Here is a 22,167-nt window from a genome sequence, read left to right on the forward strand (position 1 = left end):
TAAACTAATCAAACTAATGAAAACGAAGAGCCATGTGTTAAATTATGAAAGCACAAATTAATATAAAGCCTCCAAATGCAGATTGTTTGCGTTTTTTGTGGAACACGCAGTGGCAAGAACCTACTATATGTATGGGTGTGTATAATATCTTGTGTTTGATTGTTTTCATAACGAACTAAAACAAAATAAGCTAAGTATACACTGCAATACTATTAAAAATATAATTTGTCCAATAAAAAGGCATGCAATATAACAAAGAAGTTTAATTAACTTAACATAGTCTAATAATGTTAAAAAACGTTGCTCTGATATATGGCTAAAAAGTCCAGGAATAATCTCTTTATATTGACCTCATGCGCCAGAAAATCGCCGTCTTGGTCAGTTCTTAAACTTCACTTAACTTAAACTTTGAAAGCTTTATGCTTATAGTTATTCAATGTACGAGTATAACATGAAAATCGTGTTTGTAAAATATTCAACTGATATGTTTACGACAGATTATTTTTTCAATAAAAAAAATTAGGAATTCCACAACAAAAATTATGCTTGTAGCAATTGTACGTAAGCACAGCTGATTGTGAAATCAATGACAATTATCGATATGTTGCTTTATCGATACATTATTTTGTAAACTGTCGTAGAGCTTTGTTTTTGAATAACTCCACACGTGCAACAGTACCACTAGTGCTAAGTAAGTTTTATCAAAAATAATGGGACGAAAGCTACAAAAAAAGAAAAAGGTTCAAGAGCTGGAGATCGTGCCTATGGACGAAAATCCCCCACTTCCGGCACAAAGAACATCCGAAGATACTGTGCCCAAAAGGGTAAGTAAGCTAAAGGGTTTGTCACGAAATTAAACAAGTTGTAGAATTATATTTTTTCTTCAGCTGAAATGGGTCAATAAGCAGCGTGTATTGGTTTTTGCTGCTAGGGGAATTAACCACCGTGATCGCCATTTGATGCGTGATATTAAAACCCTAATGCCGCATCATCGGCCAGAGTCTAAAATGGAACGTTCTAAAACACTTTCTGTAATAAACGAGATGTGCGATATGAAGCACTGCAATAAGGCAATCCTCTTTGAAGGACGTCGTAAACGCGATTTATATATGTGGGTAGCTAATACGACGTCAGGACCGTCGGCTAAGTTTCTTGTTGAAAATATACACACTATGGCTGAATTAAAAATGACTGGGAACTGCCTGCGAGGATCAAGACCACTATTATCTTTCGATTCCAAATTTGATGAAGTGCCACATTTAAAATTATTGAAAGAAGTATTCACTCAGACGTTTGGTGTGCCCAATCATCATCCCAAGAGTCAACCGTTTGTAGACCATGTGTACACTTTTACCTGTTTGGATGATCGTATATGGTTTAGAAATTTTCAAATCCTTTCTGAGGACGGTGGTTTAGCAGAGATCGGACCAAGATTTGTTATGAATCCGGTAAAAATATTTGAGGGATCTTTTACTGGAAATACCTTATGGGAAAATCCAAACTACGTAAGCCCTTCCCGGCAACGTCAAATACTTAAGAAGGCGGCAAAGGAGAAGTATGTAAATCGTATAGAGCAAAAAGTACATCAGGAAGCTAATAGACCACAGGAAGCTTACGAGGGACTCGAATATCAAGAGTTATTTGAAAACGAAGACGCGATAACCACAGCAAAATTAATAGCAGGTAAGCCATTCATTAATTTTTTTTAAGGGCAACGAAAATCACCAAATTATTTATGCTTAGCTTTGAAAGTTTGTTTTTGTCTGTTTTGCTTTAATAGGTATGCTTTAAAGAATTTAATTGATTTTATATAGAATGATATGGCAGAACCTACTTAGATAAAAAAAGTACCAAATTACATATTACTCAGGTAGTTCAGAGTATCGAGTGTTTATTTGACTATCACAGCGTTCGGGGCATAGGCCACAGAATCTTCTATAAACTTCATATGTCACATGGCCATTTGGAGTAATTTAAATTTAATAAGGGTGCGAGGGGATCGTTTTCCCAAAGATGTGATGGACTGGGAATGACGTTACTAAGGGCATTACGCGTGAATATAATGAAAGTTTCTATACAAGCGTAAGAAAATCGACAGATAATAGATGCCAATTGTTCAACGGTCAAAGTGGAACAAAAACTATACGATTCTAATAGAGATCTGGTTCGATTGATGATCCGTTCTATTCAGCAAATGTTTACATAAACATGAAGTAAATTAGAAAAGCTTTTATTTCAAAGATAAATTTCATAATGAATGCGTTTTTATCTAAAAATGTTAGTGCTACGCTATCAGGGATAACCTATTGCGGCAAATAAATAATATTTTAATTGATTAGCGTTGTAAACTCCAATTTTCAGTTGAAATATCGTTTTATTGAAAATGTGTATTATGTAAAGATCCGTCATCTTTTAATGCTTAATGTTATTGTTTCAGCATCAAATTTTCAATAAGGGGGATGCTGCTGAAGTGACAGTAATTAAATCCGGGTCGTTCCGGTAACATAGAACCGCTTGTCGTTGGAATGTTTCATTTTCAATCACAACAACAAATGTGTAGAATACATTCACATGTGATTATTTTAGCGATAGAGTCTAGATCTGTTATTTCCTTTATATCAGGTAATCGTCTGAATCTTGGTTTAAGTATACCGAATGCATTTTCGACAACAATTTTCTACAAGAATGTGACAAAGTTTTTATGGTTCTTCGCACTATCAAAAAGAAGTTTCAAATCATGCCTGCCACCACCAATAAAAATGATCCGGATCGTTCCAGTGGCAACCGATTGTTACATCTTTGGAGAAATAGTACAGGGCCCTCACACGTTCCACTTTACAACTGCCCTAACACATTAGCAAAATAAATAGCAAGACTTGTGAATTGCACAATTCATACGTTACATTTTCTTTTGTGAAATAAAAAAAAGCGCAAACCCAATATTAAGTCTATAAATTTAAATACATTTAAAATACTTTATGCTCGTACAGAACATATTTCATCAAACACTTACCCAATATTTGAGATTTTTGTATTGACGCAAATATTTTTATTATTTTGCAGAAAAGGCAAAGGAAAAGAAGACAGTTGAAGCCAGTAACAAAAAATCGACCAAAGCAGCGCTGGCGAAAAAAATCAAGGAAAAACAGCTAAAAGCGGCAGCTGAACTTATCGCGAAGAAGAAATCAAAAGTATCAAATAAAGATAAATAATTAAAAATGTATGTATAGTTGTTTTATTTATAATTTCTTCGTAATAAAGTATGTAAATGATAAATAAATGATGGAATATTATTTCAAAATATTGTAATTTTGTACGAATTAACTATCGTTTTATTAATAGTTTTTTATTAATAGTTTTATTAATTATTGTAAATTTGTGCTTAAAGATTCACTCGGCCCTTCTTCATTCACAAGCAAATAAAACTGCTATATAAATCATTTAATTTCTTTATGAATGCCGGCGGTAGGTGTTTTTTGCGGGCGCAAACCCAAAATTATTACTTTAAAGTTTCCTATATACACACGTATGTATACATAAATAATGTGTATGTATATACACAAGCCTTTTTGTACACCTAATCATCGTTCGACTTCGGCTGTTTCTGCTTCTCAGCTTGCTATACAAAATTTGATGAAAAAATATTCAAGTATATATAAATAAATATCTTAAAACGTTATGACCACTTATGAAGCTTCTTCGTTGAATGGTTTGTTAAATGTACGCTTCAACCAGTGATGGTTATTTTCTTTTAGTTTTATTCAGTAAAACCATCAACGACATCGGTGCGTGGTAGTCTAGTTACGCTGAATGGTTCTTTATTGATTGGCATCATCTCCACCACTTGTATGGGTGGCTCTTCACCAGGCTGCAGGGGCTCTTCGCCAACTAATTTGGCCAGATTACTTTGAGCCCAACGACCGCCTCTGCCATTGATTGTTTTGTCCTCACAAACGCATAGAAATAGTGTATCCACCACCATCTGCAAATAAAAATCTTATAAGCTAGTTTGTTTAGTGGCACATTCACTCACCTCAAAAAGACTCAGAACAATATGTGCTATGAAAAATGAGAAAACTATGATAATAATAACTGGAGCCATGTAGAAATTTAATCCGGGACGATCTTTCAGCATAAAAATGCCTATAAGACCGCTAAGAGATGCAACAATAATTTTCCCCAGGAAAAGTATAAAGTCGCCTACACTGTTAATTGTTGCCACTTGAAGGGCATTTGTTGCCATAGCGTTCCAAGCCTAGCACGGTAAATAAAAAATTAAAATCTAAAAAATTAATTTCAATTGCAAACTTACAATACCCGCTGCCGGGCAGAAATTTATGGATTCAATAGCAACAACGGTATATGCATTATGATTCAAAAACCGTATGAATTTTTCCAGCAACCAAAAACCGCAAATACAACATTTGAGGCAACAGGCAGCACATTCGGAACCTTTGTCTTCGCCCTTTTTGAATCTGAAATAAAGTGAAATTTTATAAAGGTATTATTCACATGCACCGTACACATATAAATATGTATGTATGCGTAAATACTTACTTGGCGTAGAGATAGGTCAGAATGAGACGCGGTATTTTGAAAATTGTTATTACAAATGAACCTTTAGCTACAGTACCCAAGTGATATTTAAGTAGCTTTCCAATTGCGTATGTGGTGGGGGTGGAAGTGGGTTTTTGAAAATACCAGAAAGCAACTGCAGCAGCAAGTGCAAATTGCTGGCATGCAAAAATGAATTCAGTCGTCCAAATAAGTCCAATCACATAAATCCAAAACATACCTCGTATTGCCTTAGCATCAGTATATTCTACGCGTAAAATTGCTGAAAATACAGTTACCATTAGGGCGGTTTAACAAAATTATTGAAAGAATACGTGATAAGCAAATTTACAGGACAAACAAGTTTTTACACAAATCTTTTAAAATTAAATTTTTAAATATGCGGACAACTTACATTTTTAGCACAGTTTAATGGACATGTGAACGCACAATTTTAATAAGGAAAGACCGGACATATTAGAAAGTAAACATAAAAACTAGCAATATGGCGAGACGCTATTATTAATTAGAAACTAAGCAAATACGAAATAAACACAGTATACTGAAGGATACTTGAAACTCACTCTTAAAGCTCACTTCTGAAGTATTTTTCGGTGGGGCAATTTCTGTTAAGGAAGGTTGTTGATGAACTGCTGTGTTATCGAATGGAGCTATTGGACTCTGGCCTGGGGCACTAGCTGTGGCAATACAAATCACTACCAGCACCCAAAAGGCCAAAAACGCGGCTAAAACAACAAAGGCCAGCAGAGGAGCAATCAACAAGCCCGGTAAGTTCATCATACACACTCCAGCTTCTTCAAAGAGGGCGGACAAACCAGAAAGTTTATTTTTTAGGAAGTAAATTATAACCACCAAGACAATCTGAAATTATAATTAAATATAAAAGTGATATATGATGAAATCAATTTATCCTTAAATACGCGCAAACAATTTTGAGCTCACCAGAGTTATAGTCGCTAGTATGGCGAGTATATAGACGGCGTCTTCATTTCTTATAAATTCTTCCAGCATGGAATATTGAGCGTTAAGTTTTGACTTGTGTCGTATGCTATAATATGCGTACCAGAGTGCAGCAGTTAGAGCCGTGCTGGCCACAATAACTAGAACGCAGATGAGCCAGGAAATAATGCGAGACATCCAGTGCATTAGTGTCACCAACACAATTGACATTACTAACAAAACGGAAAAAAGGAAATTTTCATTATAAATGAATAAATAAGAAAATACACAGAATACGAAATTATGCTGAAATATAACGTAATATATCGATCCATGATCCCTACAGTGACAAAAAAGTAGTTGGCGAAAAGATTTCAATTTGTATTCTAATTATTATAAAAGGCTTCAACCAAGGCACATTAAATAGGTAGCTGCAGTAGAGCAAAAACAACAAGATCAATATATTTTGTTTTTATTCTTTTGAGCCTTAAAATGTCAAAATCTATAAACAAAAATTTACGTACCAGTAGAAAAAAAAATCAAAATTGCAAGGTAATTGCTGCTACCTGTTTAATGCGTCTTGGCTTCAATTAAATGTTAATATTAATTTCAAACTAGTGAACTTATCTTGTGCAAGTGATTACATTAGTAATGTAGTAAGCCGCCTTTGACGTATGATAAGTTGTTAGGGATTTTAACACGCATCGGCCGCTTGTGTTAATTTGATAACAAAAAACGCTTCATTTTGTGTGAAAAATGTGAGGCTGTAAATCTTTTTTTTATTTTGTATTTATTTTTCAATGTTGTTTGTTGTTGTAGCAGCATAAACATTCCCCATATTTACATACGGGGAATGCTGCTGGAATGACAGTCCTTGGCCGGATATAAATCCGGGTCGTTTCGGTACCGTAGAACCGACTGTCGTGGAAACGTATTTTTTTTTTTCAATGTATTTTGATTTGCTTTGCTTTATATTATATTATATTTATATTATGTGTAATATTACAAACTAAGGCGCATTCAATAAAGGTGCTCGCACTAGACCAGGCGGAATCAAGAAAAAATTAGAAAAAAAATGTTTAACTGCTAAGTCTGCATATTGAAAACGAATGTCATTGCTACCTGGAACACTTTGTATCGTTACACTAAGATGTCTATAAATATACAGACTTTTCTTACGTTTTTATTGATTAAATTATATTTTTTGATGCTGAGTCAAATTGACAATTTTTGGGAGGGACTGATGAGTGGTAATTAAACTTACATATTAATTAAAGATATGTATTTACGTGCATATACATATTCTGGCATATATAATACTCACATAATGCAAACCCGCAAATTATAGCCACAATGTGCCAGGTTGAATATATATCACCTAAAAATTGTTGAGCAACATCCCATGAGTTAAGTAGTTTGTACAATTCACTTGCATTCTTGCCTTTCGGCATACAGCGATGTAAAACCGGAGCTCTAGAAATGTTAAGTAAATTAATATAATAATAATAATGAGGTATTATATACAACGTTTACATACTCTTCATAGATTGGAAGTTTGGGACATGGGCCCAGATAATTGAAATATTTGTCAACATTAGGTCCGGAAAGTAGGTCCATATTAAAATCATAACTGCAAAATGTCATATGTGTGTCCCGGTAGTATTTGTAGAGCTCATCCTTATTTGCAATCTCTCTTTTCGGACATTCTTTTACACATATTTTAATAGACTGACGGGGATTTTTGAAGTCAAAATAAAATAGCTCCGGTTTATCAAGGGTGTTCATGCCGGAAAGTGGGAAATTTGTGAATTTTTCATTGCGTTGAACACCACAGGTATTTCCGAATGAATCATAACCGTTAATTACTCGTAATGGATTTCCATAAACAAAAGAAAATATCGCTATAACAATCTGAAATTGTTTTAATAAAAAAATTCGTTTCATTCATTTGTCTGTGTAATATTTATAATATTATATTTTTAACTAACCACATCTTAATTTATGTCGATTTTTTTAATTATTAATTATGTATACACATATGTAGGTAAATTAATATTCATGCATGTATAAGAATAATAAAATAAAAGATATGCATTCTGTACATTGAGATGCATGTAGATAAAATAACAATAAAAATAAAAAAATTTTGATGTCTGAATTTAAGGAATTTAATTTCTTAATAAAAAAAAATCAGACAACTGATACGTTTATACGTCTTAAAGACTTGAAAGCGCAGGTAATAACGGTATATTATGCCTATCAACGGTGCTGGAACGACACGTAATTAAACCCTTCCTTCAAAATTTAGGACAAAATTTTATATTTTTACGATAACACAACCTCGGCCCATAGAATCGAGTTCGATGGTAAGGAAGGTTTAATTTATAATAATATTTCATTACTTGCAACTAAAAAGTTAGAGAAATCGCAAATTTTTAAAATATAAATTTATTAATGGAGATAAAATATAATTATGTAAAGTTATTATTTAATAAAGTTAGTATTATAGTACCAGTATTGTGATATCGCGATTAGAAGTAATAAATATGTATGTATGCATACTACTCATACACAAATACAAAAACATGTGCCTTAAAATTTACAAACATGCAACCGGTATGAGTAACTAATCCGCATTAAGCCCCAAGTGGAGGTGGTGTCGTCACTTGCAAGCAATGTGAGCAATATGCTAGTACATTACTAATATTGCATATACATATGTATAAAAGATGGAATGATACAATATAATGATACTACATACATATGTAGTACGTTTTATTTACATATGTTCATATATGTATGTGTGTAATTTTTGGGCACTTCTAAGTTCTATTTTTTATATAATTCCAATAAATGGAAATAAAGTTGCAATACCTAAACGGTAAATATTTCAAGATAGTAAACCTTAAAAATGACGCCATCACCTTCACCTGCTAGGATGTATGTACATATGTACATTGTAGAGCGTAAATTTGGTTTAAACTCAATTGAGACTTGAAGCACTTTCACTTTTTCGCCCGGTCAGAGGATGGAGCTAGTATATGGTAATGATTTCAGATAATTACTCACCAAAAATAGCCAAAAGAGTATAAATACTGCAAGCCAAAACGTATCAGTGCATGTCCTATATTTGGGTCGGTTTCCTTGCGGCTCTTCACCATCCTTACTTTCGGCACAACCCATTGCGATTGTTTCACAATGTTTGTAAATGCTGATTCAATAAGTTAATTTTGAATTATTTTCACCGCAGAGCAAATACAAGAATTAGCAACACTCCTTTGCTAATTAAAATAAATTAATGACTTTTTTCTTATACATAGGCTCTTTTAGGTGAAAGAAAAAGTAGTAAACAACAAATAAAAAATCGTTGTTTATATGATTCGCTTTAGCGTATGTTATATCGTTTAAATCTCTTTCTACTTTTTATTAAGCGTTTTCCATTTCTCTAGAGCGATTGACTTTAATGCACTACTAACGAACCATTAAGCACATTAAGTATAACAGAGTCGTGTTTACTCTCCCACTTTGAGGGTTTCATCTTTAGATGTGAAAACTAGCATAAACTCGATTTCATTCTCAATTTTTAATAGTAAATAATTTTAAAAAATGGACAAAAAAACTTTAAGTGCCCAAGAAAACCTGATTGAAATATATAATTAGCGAACTGAATCAAAAAAATAAAATAAAAATATTTCGGTTATAAACGAGACATTGTAAACATTGCATTGTAGTACTGATAGCAAACATGTTCAACATAATCCCTGTTATATGGAACGAAAAATGGAATGTTAAGAAAATTGTGAAGTCTTGTTTACAACAAGATCTCGATTTTTGATAAATTAGAAAAAACTGAAAACCGTGCCCTCCGGAGGTTTGTAGTTTTTAAGTAATTTATTGTTAAAGTTGTGTAATATAGCGAAAGGTTGGTGTTGCCAGACACCTGAAATAAGAACAAAGTTTGGATAGAGATACGATCACTTTGTAACTCTGCAATATTTTTTGCCTTACTTTAGAATTGAGAAACATTTTCCAAAATATAAACACATAAAATTGAATTTTACAGGAGCGTAGACTATAAGGGTTTTTGTAAATTTGTAGAATTTTTCCTTAGAACTTTTTTTTGTTAGTCCAACTCCAGCTATACCATCCAAAATATTTTTGCATAGAACTCCTTTCGCGTAGACGGCATTTGGCCGCGCTTAAAAAACCCCTTATTAGTCCAACTCTGGCTACGCCATCCACAGTCTTTTTGCATAGAATTCCTTTCCACGTTAAAACCATTGAAACCAAAATTAAAACGTCATATGCGTGTGTCTATTAAGAAGGCACAATAACCCCCATTCCCATCATCAGCACTGAACTGAAATACTTCATTTTCGTTCATATTTTTATTTTCATTTGCATTCATCCGGCAACACTAACTGTTGTCAATTCCAATTAATTCTTATTCGCGTTTAAAATTGGAAAGCTATGATATAGGTCGCATTTAATTTTCATTGAATTATTTCGAATACAGGTATAAAAATCAGTAAAAACACACGTGTGAGTGTATATTTTGTGAATTACAGTGAAGTTTAGAAATATATATATTATAATATGCCAAACTATAGTAAAGTTTCCCCAAGGGCATTTGAAGGCAAATAATTACCAAACTATTATTTCCGGAATAATTGGGAGTTATAAAGGTTGTTCCTGAACCACTCCCTAACATCTCCACCAAGTTTCATTTAATAAGACATTATAAAGGGTTTTTCAATTGGCGCGGGTCGATTTTGGCACCCTGTGGCAGCCATTTTGTTTTAGTGACATCTGTCAAATCTTTTGTTTATTATTCAGTTGTTTATGCCAAATCATCATGGCAAGTTACACGATTGAACAGCACGTTCAAATGATAAAACTTTATTATCAGAATGAGTGTTCATTAACGCAAACGTTGCGCGCATTGCGCCCATTTTTCGGTAGATGTGGTGGACCTTCCAATTTCTTATGGCCCATTTTGAAGCATATGGACCTAGACGACATGTGGCACAGCAAACCATTTGAACATGTACCCGCCCTTATTGAAAAACCCTATAGTTTGCCTAAAAGTGTTCATGGTACATTATAGTAAGTCCCCCAGAGTTGGCAACTCTTAACCTGCACGTATGTATTTATAGTATATTTAGAAAACAACAACACTTCTATTTAGACGGTCTTTAAGTGACGAAAAACAAAATTTTCAAGAATATCAATTTTAAATTAAGTTCGAGATAAAATAATTAAGTTTCCAACTGATTTTAACGAAACATTTGGCCATTCAGTATAGTTGTGTGCGTAAAGAATGGATACTTGAGTGAAAATACAGCATAATACGTCAAAGGAGGTAAATTGATATGACGACATTCCATAAACCATACTCAGTGGCATTGTAATGATTACAATAATATTAATCACGACGATCTTTTGTTAAAAACTAAATTAAACGTCAATATATTATTAAGGAGCACAAATGAGTATCTAGGTTTTTATACAGTAGAGTTAAAAAAAAGTTCGATAGAGTAAGTAGATTTAGCTTCGGAGGTCGCATTGATGTATATATTCATTTGTATGCGTATGTATCATAACAGGATATATTTGCTTATTACCGTACTGATAAGGCCCTTCATAAGTGATGTTTATGATAATAAAGGGGAATCAACCTAAAAATGAATAGTGTTAAAGAAAATAAAATGTACCTAGTTCAGCAAACATATACTGTTTAAGCACAAGAAAAAGTCAAATATTTCCTTATATATGTAATGCGTATGATGTGCTTGGATCAGTTCAATACTACCTGGTTATTTTGGGTCGTTCCATGTGAGTAATAAAGTAGGAAACGGCGCCAAGTATTTAAGTTTCAAGGTGAACAAATTTAATACGACATTCCATATACAAAATATGTATGTGTACATATGCGAATGTATGCGAACGCATTCGAAGACACATGGACATGTTTCTCAATGATCATTGAAAATCTTCACGCTTTGTTTCTATCTAAGGCGAATTGAATACAGAAGGTGGCATCTTTCGAAAACAGTTAGGCCCGAAATAGAATATCAACTGGCCTCTGGTGACGGTCAAGCATTGTTTGACAAAAACTTTATATGTGTGCGTGTCGGGTGCTTGACGCTAATATCTAAAATTTTTGATTTTTACCGACAACAAGTATGTGTGACACGACGCCACCCGACTGCACTAACACATACAAAGCGCAGTCAAGCATGCTGTATCGTGACCAGAGGCCAAACGGGACAGCGGATAACGGGTTAACGGGTGATGATCAGCTGATCCACTATCGTGGGGGAAAATTCGGTCGGTTGAACGCAATTGCGACGTGGACAGGAATAACTATTTCGACGGGACGGTTTCCAGCTGACGTTTTATGATTACAATATGGAATGCTTTATACGCTATATGGAAATCTTTTCGTTTGCTATATTTGTGAAGCAACTCGTACTGCTCATTTATCTTTTATTTCTAAATTGTTGATAGTTTGTGTGTTTTCTTGTGCCTGCTGTTGAGAAAATAGAAATAAATTTAATAAAACTAACCAAAGCCGTCTCCTCTGCAATTCTGTGCAATTTCATGCTATTAAATGTGCTCTAATTTTGATAACGGGTACCCATTAACCCGCTGTCCAGGCTAATGGACTCTTATGCCACAGCGAATTCGAAAAGCACAACCATGAAATCTATTATTCTTGCGAGCAAGGCGTATATATAGAAGGCGGTGTGATAAGAGTACAAGAATGATAGAATACAAGATTGCGCCGTGTGAATTCGCCGTGTCGTAAGAGTACATGAATGAACAAACAAAAAGAAGGGGTATTACTTGATTGTGAAGAAGAAGAGTAGGCGAAAGCTATAGAAACAAACACAAGAAATTATACACACACACACTTTCTTGCCACGGCGTTTTTCACAAAAAAAACGCAAACAAACTCCATTTGAAGGCTTTACATTAATTTGAGCTTTCACAATTTAACACACGGCACTTCGTTTTCATTAGTTTCATTCTCACAAGTCATAATAACCAAACCATTCACTGAATTTTTCACAAACATGTAATTTCTCTTCATTTTGTTTGTTTTGTAGTGGAAAGGGAGCTGACGTCACTTGTCGAAATCACAAAAAAAAAGTAACTGTTTTTAATGGCGTCACCTATGGTGCTCAATTAGCATTGATTAGAGTAGTTGATTGCTTATTCTTCAGCTCGCCTTTAATTTACAAATGTCAGTAAAACAGATTGACGGAAATTGTTGTTGTGTTGTGAATTAATTCCACTTTGTATTACCTTTCCCTTGACAGTTTTGATTTAAAAAATGTTGTTTCTCGAATGCTACCAACTTGAATAGATTCGCCCAAAGCGGATGATGGCATCCGCCCAGCTGATTTTTTCGCTGTAGATATAAATAACGTCAAAATTATTTGTTTTGTTTACATCTGTATGTTTACTTTGCCATTTGTGTACATTGAGAATATATAGTTGGTGTTTCATATAATATCTAAAGTGAAATATTACAAAAAAGAAAGTGTGTTTTGGGTTAGGAAAAAAGTTAAGCGGGGTGAAGGACCGTTTTTTTTTTTCAGACAAAACAAACAGACAGTTACTGGATCGGACTGTGTACAGACAGGCCATAAACGACATTCATCGAGAGACTCTCACCACCTTCTTAACCTCCCGACCCCCGAATGCCGTTATCGGAGTCCAACCACCACCAATCGCAGACGAAGAGCTCCAACTTCCCCGAGAGTCTCGCGTAACCTTGGCACAATTACGTTCTGGATATTGTAGCAGGTTAAACTCTTACCTATCCAGAATCGACCCCGACATACTAAACATATGTCCAGCATGTGAAGACACCCCGCACGACACTAACCACCTTTTCACATGCCCCATTAAACCCACTCATCTAACACCCCTCTCCCTCTGGACCCAACCCGTCGAAACATCTAGTTTCCTGGGCCTACCGTTAGATGAACTAGACGACGACCGGTGATTACGATACACTGACAGGGCAAAGGTACTGCTACAACAACAACCGTTTTTTTTTGGCGTTCTTGGTGGGGAATCGCAACGGCAAGTGTGGTGGAAAATATGCAGATTTTGACGGGATGGAATTCAAAGAACAAAAACAAAATACATGTTTTAACTTATGTGCGGATGCCATCACTTGTATAAATTCGCCTGGGATTCGTCTTGAGCGTGAGCCCAAAGTGCACTTGAATAAAAATACGAAAATGCGAATACCACGAAAGCGAAATGTCAAAACAGCTCCTCGAAAAGTCCTCGTGTAAATTGGCTCTCTCATTGAAATTGACTATTGAATTGAGGCAATCACAAATTTAGTACTGAGTTACCTAGTTAGTGTACACATATGTAAGTATAGCATCATTTGAAAACAGCTGATTCTCGCATGTTGGCGGCGGGCTTCAATAATCGACTAAATTCGGCGTATGCAAACAGAGTTGAAGTATACGTTCTTCATTCTAAACTAATTTCACAGTTGTTTATAAGTATAGGAACACAATTTAACTAAATAAAAGGTTAGATTTTCAAAATTCTGTAGTGATAAAACTTAAACAAAAACTAGTTGACATAATAAAAAAGTGTGCAACTATACTTATCGCTGGGAATGATGCGTAATATAAAATTGTCTTACTTGCACGAATTGCGCGCCATGGAACTTAAAATACTTGTCTTTTAAACTTTTTTATCTTTGATAGCGAATTCTCTGAAATTTTTACTGAAAAATAACGTGGAACTATATAAATTGAAGGGCATCCCGAAATCATTAATATTTGTAATAATCTGGACTTTTGTAAATAAAATAATTTTTTATTTAGCTTTTTGTTAGTAATTTTTAGCAAGGCGAATTTATTACAGGTGACAGCAAACACATATAAGTAAAACCCTACATGTATTTGTTGTTGCGTTTGGTGCAAGCATCATGTCAAAATCAGCAAGCAAATGTAAACATACGAATGTAAACATACCAATACATACAAACAAAGCATATCATTTTGACGTAAGCCATACCTACGGTGAAAATTCAGCTGGGTGAATGCTGTCACCTTATTAAATCCACCTTGATTTTTAGTGAGCTTGTTGGCACGATGTGAATAAGGTACTTTTGTACTTCTGTGGCCCGACTATACACCAATTATTCCCCAAATGCAACCTTGCTTTTCATTAACAGCTCAATTTCATGGTGGAAAGATAATCTATCATCCTTGGTTTAATTTTAAAGCGGAACAGAGAACGTTTAATATATTTACGTTTTTAAAGATCTCCGGTGCATTAGTTTTAGTTTTTTGTATCTCAAGAAGAATCACAATTCCAAACAAGATACAGAAAGTCATAGTGTAATGATGCACAATATGAATAAAATGAATTTTACCTTAAAGAATGATGAATATAAATGAACATTTGGATATTGAAAACAAGTTCACACAAAGAAAGACTAAATTCTACCAACCAAAATATCACCAAGAGGACATAGAAATAACTTCGGTGTTATTAAAGTGTGGTTGATAGTAAATTCTGTTAATTATGTCTAGTTTTGTACCTTCAAACTACGATATGCGGATAGAGTTAGTTTTTTGTTTCCATCTGAAGAAATCTGCTGTAGAATCACATCGAATGCTTGTAAAAGCTTACAAGGAACATGCTCTTGGTAAATCCCAATGTTATGAGTGGTTCAATAAATTTAAATGTGGAGATTTTGATGTGAAAAACGAAGAACGTGGAAGACCACGCAAAAAATTCCAAGACTTCAAATTACAAGCATTACTGAATGAGAATGGTCGACCATACTAAAATGAATGGAATTAAAGAAGAAAATAAGATGAAAAAAAATCCTGTTTAAGTCATAAGCAAAGAACAGAATCATAAAATCTTTACATGTATCTATGTATGTATATACAAGGGTATGCATATAATGTGTTTGTCTAATGTTTAATGCTACCTAAGCATTTATATTTCCATGCGCACCAAATAGCCAGGTATCAGAGTTCAACCAAATGTAGTTACGACCTAAAATATATGTATGTATATGCATATGTGTAGGAACTTTGTTTTGTGTGTAAAAAATTTCAGTTCAATATTTTACTTTTGCGACAACGCAAACTTACCTCGATATCAGGTAATATTGTGTTCAATGCCTTTTTATATCGTGGTGAGTGTAAGTATGTCAGAGTTGCTTCAGGTAGAAAAGAAGGTATGAAGTACAGGGCATGTGAAAAACGACTAATATTTGTATAAAGCGGGCCATAATAAACTAAATAATTGTTTGCTTATGTCTAAAGTGTTAACTTTAGTTAGTTAATATGAATACGTAAATTCATATATACTTTGAATTAGACCTACTGGTGTACATTTGTTTAATGCTCGAGTCTGCAATAAATGTATAACAAATGCAACCTTGCTTTTCATTAGTAGCTCGATTTGAACGCCTCGTGTTCGTCATCGGAGTATCAATTTTGATGTTTTATATCACAAAAGAATTACAATTGAAAACAAATTACAGAAAATGGTTCACTAAAGTGGATTGAAATTAAAAGATCGAAAAAGATATTTTCGAAATCGGGCATATTGTGTTCAATGCGTTATACTAAAATATTTTGATATTGGAGCCTCACGCAAACAAAGTGAAAAACAACAATTTATCGACTATCAAGGAGCATAAAAACTAATTCAGTCGTACAAAATTGTTACACCTGATCTTTAAAAATATTGAGCAGGTTTTATATCGGTATTGTGCGATAGCGATTTGCATACAGTCTTGGTTATTTGTCATAGCGGTATTACTTTTGTACGAATTTTGCGACACGAAGTGATATATTAATTTCCTTGATATGAACTGGATTTCTCATTTTTACTAGCGCTTTGGAAGAAATCGAACTTAAATACATATTGAAGCACCATTACAATTGGTACAGTTAAAATTGTTCAAGATTATCCACCATGGCCGACGTAAATGACGCTAGTGATGTTTTCGATTTAGAACTACATGAGGAGGAAAATCCACGCGATTCAGATGACGACAGGATCGAGTTGGACGATGTAAGTATATATTTACAATCTATAGCCTTTTTTTGGTAGCGTATAATACATCATTAGCAATTTAAACTTTGTTAAAAACTTTATTTGTAAACCATAATATATTATGTTCCAACAAATGCAACTACGGGGGTATGCTATTTTGATAATTTAAATCTACTATTTAGAAATTAAATTATCCCTGTTTTTTCTTAATGCTTCTTAGACTGTTCCGTAGTTTTATCATAATTTAGTTTTCTGTTGATTTACTATGCTCTCTTTCACCCGGAACAACCTGGGTTTATACCCAGTTAAGGTCTATTTTATAAAGGTCATTGTCCAAAAATGTTTGCCTGTTGAAGCAACAATAATATGATTTGTAATGAACGAAACCCTAAGGACTAGTTACGTTATAGGATTAAAAAACTCGTATTTTATCTTTAAACCATTTTATTATTCAAACAGCGACTTATGCTCTTTCGTAAACACGAATAGTCAATTGTAAGTCTTCATCATGGTATATCAATTTAGTAGTTCTCTAGTAGAATTTTCCTATTTCATACAGCACACAACTATTTTTGTGCCCAGTTATATAATTTTTGACGATATAAGGTTTATTCTTATTTCTTAACATAGATACTATATTTGGCAATAAATAAAATAAATGAGTTATCATATTCTAAAGTATGAGTTTCTTACAACGAGTTTCGATTGATTTTTTTGTATCACTCCAACAGCAATCCCAAAATGTATGGGGAATGTTTATGCTGTTACAACAACCAAAATATAATAAATGCTTCCAAAATCAAATGTGATTATTTATCCCGTACGCTTATCAGCGCGATAAATCAGCAGTAAATAATAGTAAAATCATATTCTAAATATTTTTTTTAGATAAATGTGTGGTTCTTTTACTTTGAATAAAAACACGTGTTATTTTATTAATTCTAATTATAGATAGAAATTTAATGAAATCGATATTTTGTTTGTCTCGATATTTTTTGGAATACCGCATTCTTTCAAAAACGCAAAATGTAGAAATCCTTAGGTTTAAAGCGACAAATTATGTTTGGGCATTTTACATATACTCACGATATTAAAGAAATAAGATTATGATTTTTTTATTGTGGTTTTAAGAGATTCTAATATTATCAATTAATATTACTCTAGTTTTATTTTTTCTTTCAATCGGATTTAATTTTCTTTGTTGAATTCACAGGTCGATTTGGAGCCGGAATTAAGTATAAACCACATTCAAGAAGAGTGAGTATTAAAAATTTAACATTCGGATAACCATTGTTATGAGCATTTAGTATACGAAATGTTTTTTAAGAAAGTAAATATTTATTCTTATATACATATGTATGTTATTTAATATGTATATTAAGTATAAACCACATTCAAGAAGAGTGAGTATTAAAAATTTAACATTCGGATAACCATTGTTATGAGCATTTAGTATACGAAATGTTTTTTAAGAAAGTAAATATTTATTCTTATATACAATACATATGTATGTATGGATATTTATACCTTTCGGTGGTAGCATACCAGTATTTCATGTTCACATTTATCTATTATTTCTATCTCATCGAGGTAAATTATTTACTTAAAAAATTTTGGACATGAATCAATAATAAAAGGTTGTGTAAAATTTGACAACTGATTTCGGATGCAACTTAATCCATTATGCAATTTGGAAATAAGCGAAAGAGGGGGAAAAGTTTATTTCCTTTCTGAAAAGGTAGTAAAAAATTTAAAAACCTTAGAATAGTTACGAGTTATTTTCTTAACTTAACCAGTCCCCTGAATTTGTCATATATGTATACTTAGTCTTGCCATAAATTCTGTGATCAATTGTAGCTCCAGCGACAAAAATTCGAAGAAAAAAATTCCGGTATTTTTTGTTTTTGTTTACGAATTGCTAAAAAAACTTAATATTATATTTCGAGAATGTTTGTTTACCGTACGATCAATCGTTTTTCAAACGTCTGAAGTGAAAAACATAAAGAGAAGTGGTCGTCTTCGCGTGCAGCCATAAAAGCCGTTCGAGAAAGAATTTGCAGAAATCCCCTTACAATGCAGAAAATCATGTCCTGGGAAATGAATGTATGTACCAGATCCATGTCTAGATTAATTAGATATGATCTCCAAATGAAAGCCTTCCGAAGCTCAACGAGAGATGCAAGCAGTTTCTTCAGTGGCACGCGGTCAACGGGCATGAAAATATTCTTTTCACAGAAGGAAAAACTTTCACCGTTGAAGAAGTTCTTAATAAGCAAAACAACATAATCTGAAGGCGCAAAAAATGGTTTGTTGGGAACTGCCTTGTAAAGGCGTAGCATCTCTTCATTTCTGCGAAAAAGGGGTTAAGACTTGGGCAAAGTGTACCAAGAGGATGTCTTAAAAGGCGAAATGAAGCAGTTAAGCAGTACTCTTTTCAATGGAGAGTGTTGGATCTGGAAGACTCCGCTCCAGGCCATAAGCCAAAAACCACCTAGCAGTGGTTAAAAAACAATATTCTTGGGTTCATAGCCGCAGAAAGATTGGCCGTGTAAAAGTCCAGACCCTTATCTATTGGACAACAGAAATTTGGCGAGTCTCAAACAATCTTTGGATCGAGCAGCGACTTCAATATCCATGGAAACCTTGCGTACTGCAATAGCTGAATGGCATTATCGTTTGAAGGCTTGTGTAAAAGCAAATGGTGACCAATTCGAATAGAAATTAAAAAAAAATGCTTTAATATTTACATGATTGAACAAAACGAACTTCAATAAAAAAAGTATTATAATTTCATATCTATAATGGACATAACTTGTAACAGAACTTATGGCAGGACTAAGTGTATTGTATAGTATTTACACAGTATATGTGCCTAGTTACCGAGTTCTTTCCCAACTAGATTGTTGGATTTAACAATTGGATTTTAACAATTTCTTCAACTTTCGGTACGTTTCACAAAAGCTTTGACAATCTATAACCTAAAAACTAAGTTTCCAAAAAAAAAGAAGATATTTTTCCCAAACCTATGTCCATGATCGAATTTTGGATATTGCCTTGGCATATCGTCCCAACCTCAATGAATTGCTTCGGTTGGGTCTTCGAATTTAAACGAATTAAAACTACACTTTTTAAATAAAACAGGATATACTCTGGGTAGAAGCGTCAACCAAAGCATGGGCCATCTCGCGGCTCATTCCAGCAATACAATATTTTGATGGGTTGTTGTTGTTGTTGCAGCAGCATAAACATTTCCCATACTTACATACGGTGAATGCTGCTGGAGTGACAGTCCTTGGCCGGATATAAATCCGGGTCGTTTCGGTAACGTAGAACCGACCGTCGTGGAAACGATAGGCGTCGGACGGGCATCACTAGACAACTTAACCCTCTTCCGATCTGGCCTGGTCTCGAAATTCGTTGTCGAGAAATGATACATCCAAACTTTTTCCCCTGGTTTGCATGACCAGGCCCTGCCTCCTTGTTAAGCAAAAATTTTCGTTTCTATGCCTTTGAGTACTTTCTCTGTAGAATTTGCTCTGAAATAAAAGTAGCTTTTCCAAGTGGATATCACGGACTTATTGAGTAGCTCAAGATGGCCGACACAGGGTGAAAATTAGACATCTTACATCAGCTTTAATTATTTTGGGCAGAAAATATGGTATTTCGTATAATTTAGATTATGGATAAATCAATTTTAAATATTAAGCATATGTTTTCTTTACTATCGAGTTTTATCACATTAGTCTATATTTTTTCGTTTTCGGAATTTATTTACTACCTCATATTCATTATTAATACCATATGCTCGGCTACCCTAATCTCACTTGTTTAAACATTTTCAACAAGGATACGAATTTTTATTCTGCTTTCGGTTCACCTTTTCTTTACTCGCTAGTTCACTTGAATATTTTTATGTTCTTTAGTATCCATTTAGTATTATATTTGAATATTTTTAGTTTGTTTGTTTGTTAACAGTAAATCTTCGTCTAGCTCATCTAAAGGTAGGCCCAGGAAACATGCTGTTTCGTCGGGTTGGGTCCAGAGGGAGAGGGGTGTTAGATGAGTCGGTTTTAGAGGGCATGTGAAAAGGTGGTGGCATGTGAAAAGGTGCATTCACATGCCGGACATATGTTTGGTATGTCGGGGTCGATTCTGGATAAGTAGGAGTTTAGCCTGCTATATTACAATATCCAGAACGTAATTGTGCCAGTGTTCATTCCCATGGTAGCCGGTTCTACGTTACCGGAATGACTAAACTAGCCCTGTCTAGTGAACAGCATTTTTTAACACACTTTTATTAGTTCGGGTTGTATGTATGTATGTATGTATGTAACGGAATCTTTGAGCTTAATTTTCATTGGCTTCTAAAAATTTGATCGACTTGGAATTTTGCACACCTATCAAGGACCGATGACAATGCAATAATTTGATAAAAGTTTTCCATTATCCTTATTAGGATTGCCAGGATTAATATTTTCTTTTTTTACCTGTGGGCAAAAAGTAAGGTGAATTTGGTTGTAAAATGAAAAATCTTTATTTATTCTTGTAAATCAATTTCATCCCCTTCAAAATAATCCCCTCTCGATGAAATACACTTATGCCAACGATTTTTCCAATCCCCGAAACTTGCCAAATAGTCCATTTCCGGTATAACCATCAGCACCTTCTTCGATTTAGCTTTTATCTCCTCAATCGACTCGAAACGCGTTCCCCGGAGTGGTCTCTTGAGTTTTGGGAATAGCCAGAAGTCACACGGACCCAAATCAGGCGAATACGGTGGTTGCGGAACAATATGCGTGGAATTTTTGGCGAAATGGTCACGAAGAACGAGTGCAGTGTGAGACGGTGCATTATCGTGATGCAAAAACCAAGAGTTGTTGGCCCATAATTCTGGTCTTTTTAGACGAATTGCTTCACGTAAACGAAGAATAACGCTCAAATAATATTTCTTGTTAACAGATTGGCCAGGTGGTAGGACTCCACACCACGAAAATCGAAAAAAAACTGTCATCATGACCTTTATTTTTGAACGACTTTGACGTGCTCTCTTCGGTCTGGCCTCGCCTTTAGCACGATATTCGCTTGATTGGTCGGTTGTTTCAGGGTCGTAAGCATAAATCCAAGTCTCATCTCCCGTAATGATGCATTTGAGCTTGTCCTGATAGTCTGAAAGCATTGTTTCACACACATCAACGCGACGACTTTTTTCCAAGAAATTGAGAGTTTTCGGTACCAAACGAGATTTGACTTTTCGTAGGCCCAAATGGTCTTTCAAAATGGTTTTCACAGATCCTTCTGATATTCCGATCATATCAGTAAGGTCTTTAACAGTCAACCGACGATTTTTGAGCACTAACTCCTTCACTTTGTTGACGTGTTGGTCATCTGTTGACGTCGATGGTCGTCCGGAGCGCTCCAAGTCATCAACACGTTCTCGACTCTCTTTGAAGTCTTTGTACCACTTATAAACATTTTTCTGTGACATAGTCGAGTCACCAAATGCCTTCTGCAACATTCTAAACGTTTCCGCAGCAGAAATTTCATTCCGCAAACAAAATTTGATGGCACTTCTCTGCTCAATCAAATCAG

At 34.3% G+C, this 22,167-nt stretch overlaps 3 protein-coding genes across 8 annotated transcripts in view; 2 read left to right on the forward strand and 1 right to left on the reverse strand.

Annotated features, from left to right (window-relative positions):
- The first annotated feature begins 654 nt into the window (after positions 1-654).
- LOC129240812 (ribosome biogenesis protein BRX1 homolog) lies at positions 655-3,223 on the forward strand. The gene is made up of 3 exons (XM_054876813.1): positions 655-824; positions 888-1,683; positions 3,064-3,223. Exons 1-3 carry the CDS (start codon positions 711-713, stop codon positions 3,210-3,212), a joined length of 1,059 nt encoding a protein of 352 aa, XP_054732788.1. The 5' UTR covers positions 655-710; the 3' UTR covers positions 3,213-3,223.
- LOC129240811 (choline transporter-like 1) lies at positions 3,213-8,994 on the reverse strand. Its single transcript, XM_054876811.1, has 9 exons — positions 8,584-8,994; positions 7,052-7,425; positions 6,839-6,987; positions 5,518-5,747; positions 5,139-5,436; positions 4,558-4,837; positions 4,313-4,475; positions 4,034-4,255; positions 3,213-3,982 (listed from the first exon to the last, which is right to left on the reverse strand). The coding sequence occupies exons 1-9, from the start codon at positions 8,695-8,697 to the stop codon at positions 3,758-3,760; spliced, it is 2,055 nt and encodes a 684-aa protein (XP_054732786.1). The 5' UTR covers positions 8,698-8,994; the 3' UTR covers positions 3,213-3,757.
- A 1,698-nt stretch (positions 8,995-10,692) lies between these two features.
- LOC129243133 (ribosomal protein S6 kinase beta-2) overlaps positions 10,693-22,167 on the forward strand; it is a 45,714-nt gene continuing 34,239 nt past the window's right edge. Inside the window, exons 1-3 of one of the 6 annotated variants that reach the window (XM_054880284.1) lie at positions 10,693-10,876; positions 16,416-16,596; positions 17,792-17,835. In XM_054880284.1, coding sequence (XP_054736259.1) covers positions 16,498-16,596; positions 17,792-17,835 — 143 coding nt within the window. In that variant the 5' untranslated portion in view covers positions 10,693-10,876; positions 16,416-16,497. Of the gene's footprint in view, positions 10,877-14,949; positions 15,209-15,956; positions 16,597-17,791; positions 17,836-22,167 lie in introns of those variants that run through there. The other 5 variants (XM_054880287.1, XM_054880288.1, XM_054880286.1 and 2 more) reach the window with 5 other exon arrangements.

The sequence above is a fragment of the Anastrepha obliqua genome, chromosome 3 (assembly GCF_027943255.1).
Source record: "Anastrepha obliqua isolate idAnaObli1 chromosome 3, idAnaObli1_1.0, whole genome shotgun sequence".
Classification (NCBI taxonomy): domain Eukaryota; kingdom Metazoa; phylum Arthropoda; class Insecta; order Diptera; family Tephritidae; genus Anastrepha; species Anastrepha obliqua.

Bases quoted from the DNA above. Each gene is read 5' to 3' on its own strand.
- LOC129240812 (XM_054876813.1), top strand. From the start codon at position 711: ATGGGACGAAAGCTACAAAAAAAGAAAAAGGTTCAAGAGCTGGAGATC. The intron at 825-887 runs GTAAGTAAGCTA...TTTTTTCTTCAG, and splicing joins AAGATACTGTGCCCAAAAGG to CTGAAATGGGTCAATAAGCA. The intron at 1,684-3,063 runs GTAAGCCATTCA...ATTATTTTGCAG, and splicing joins CACAGCAAAATTAATAGCAG to AAAAGGCAAAGGAAAAGAAG.
- LOC129240811 (XM_054876811.1), bottom strand. From the start codon at position 8,697: ATGGGTTGTGCCGAAAGTAAGGATGGTGAAGAGCCGCAAGGAAACCGA. The intron at 7,426-8,583 runs GTGAGTAATTAT...AAACAATTTCAG, and splicing joins TACTCTTTTGGCTATTTTTG to ATTGTTATAGCGATATTTTC. The intron at 6,988-7,051 runs GTATGTAAACGT...TAACATTTCTAG, and splicing joins AAACTTCCAATCTATGAAGA to AGCTCCGGTTTTACATCGCT.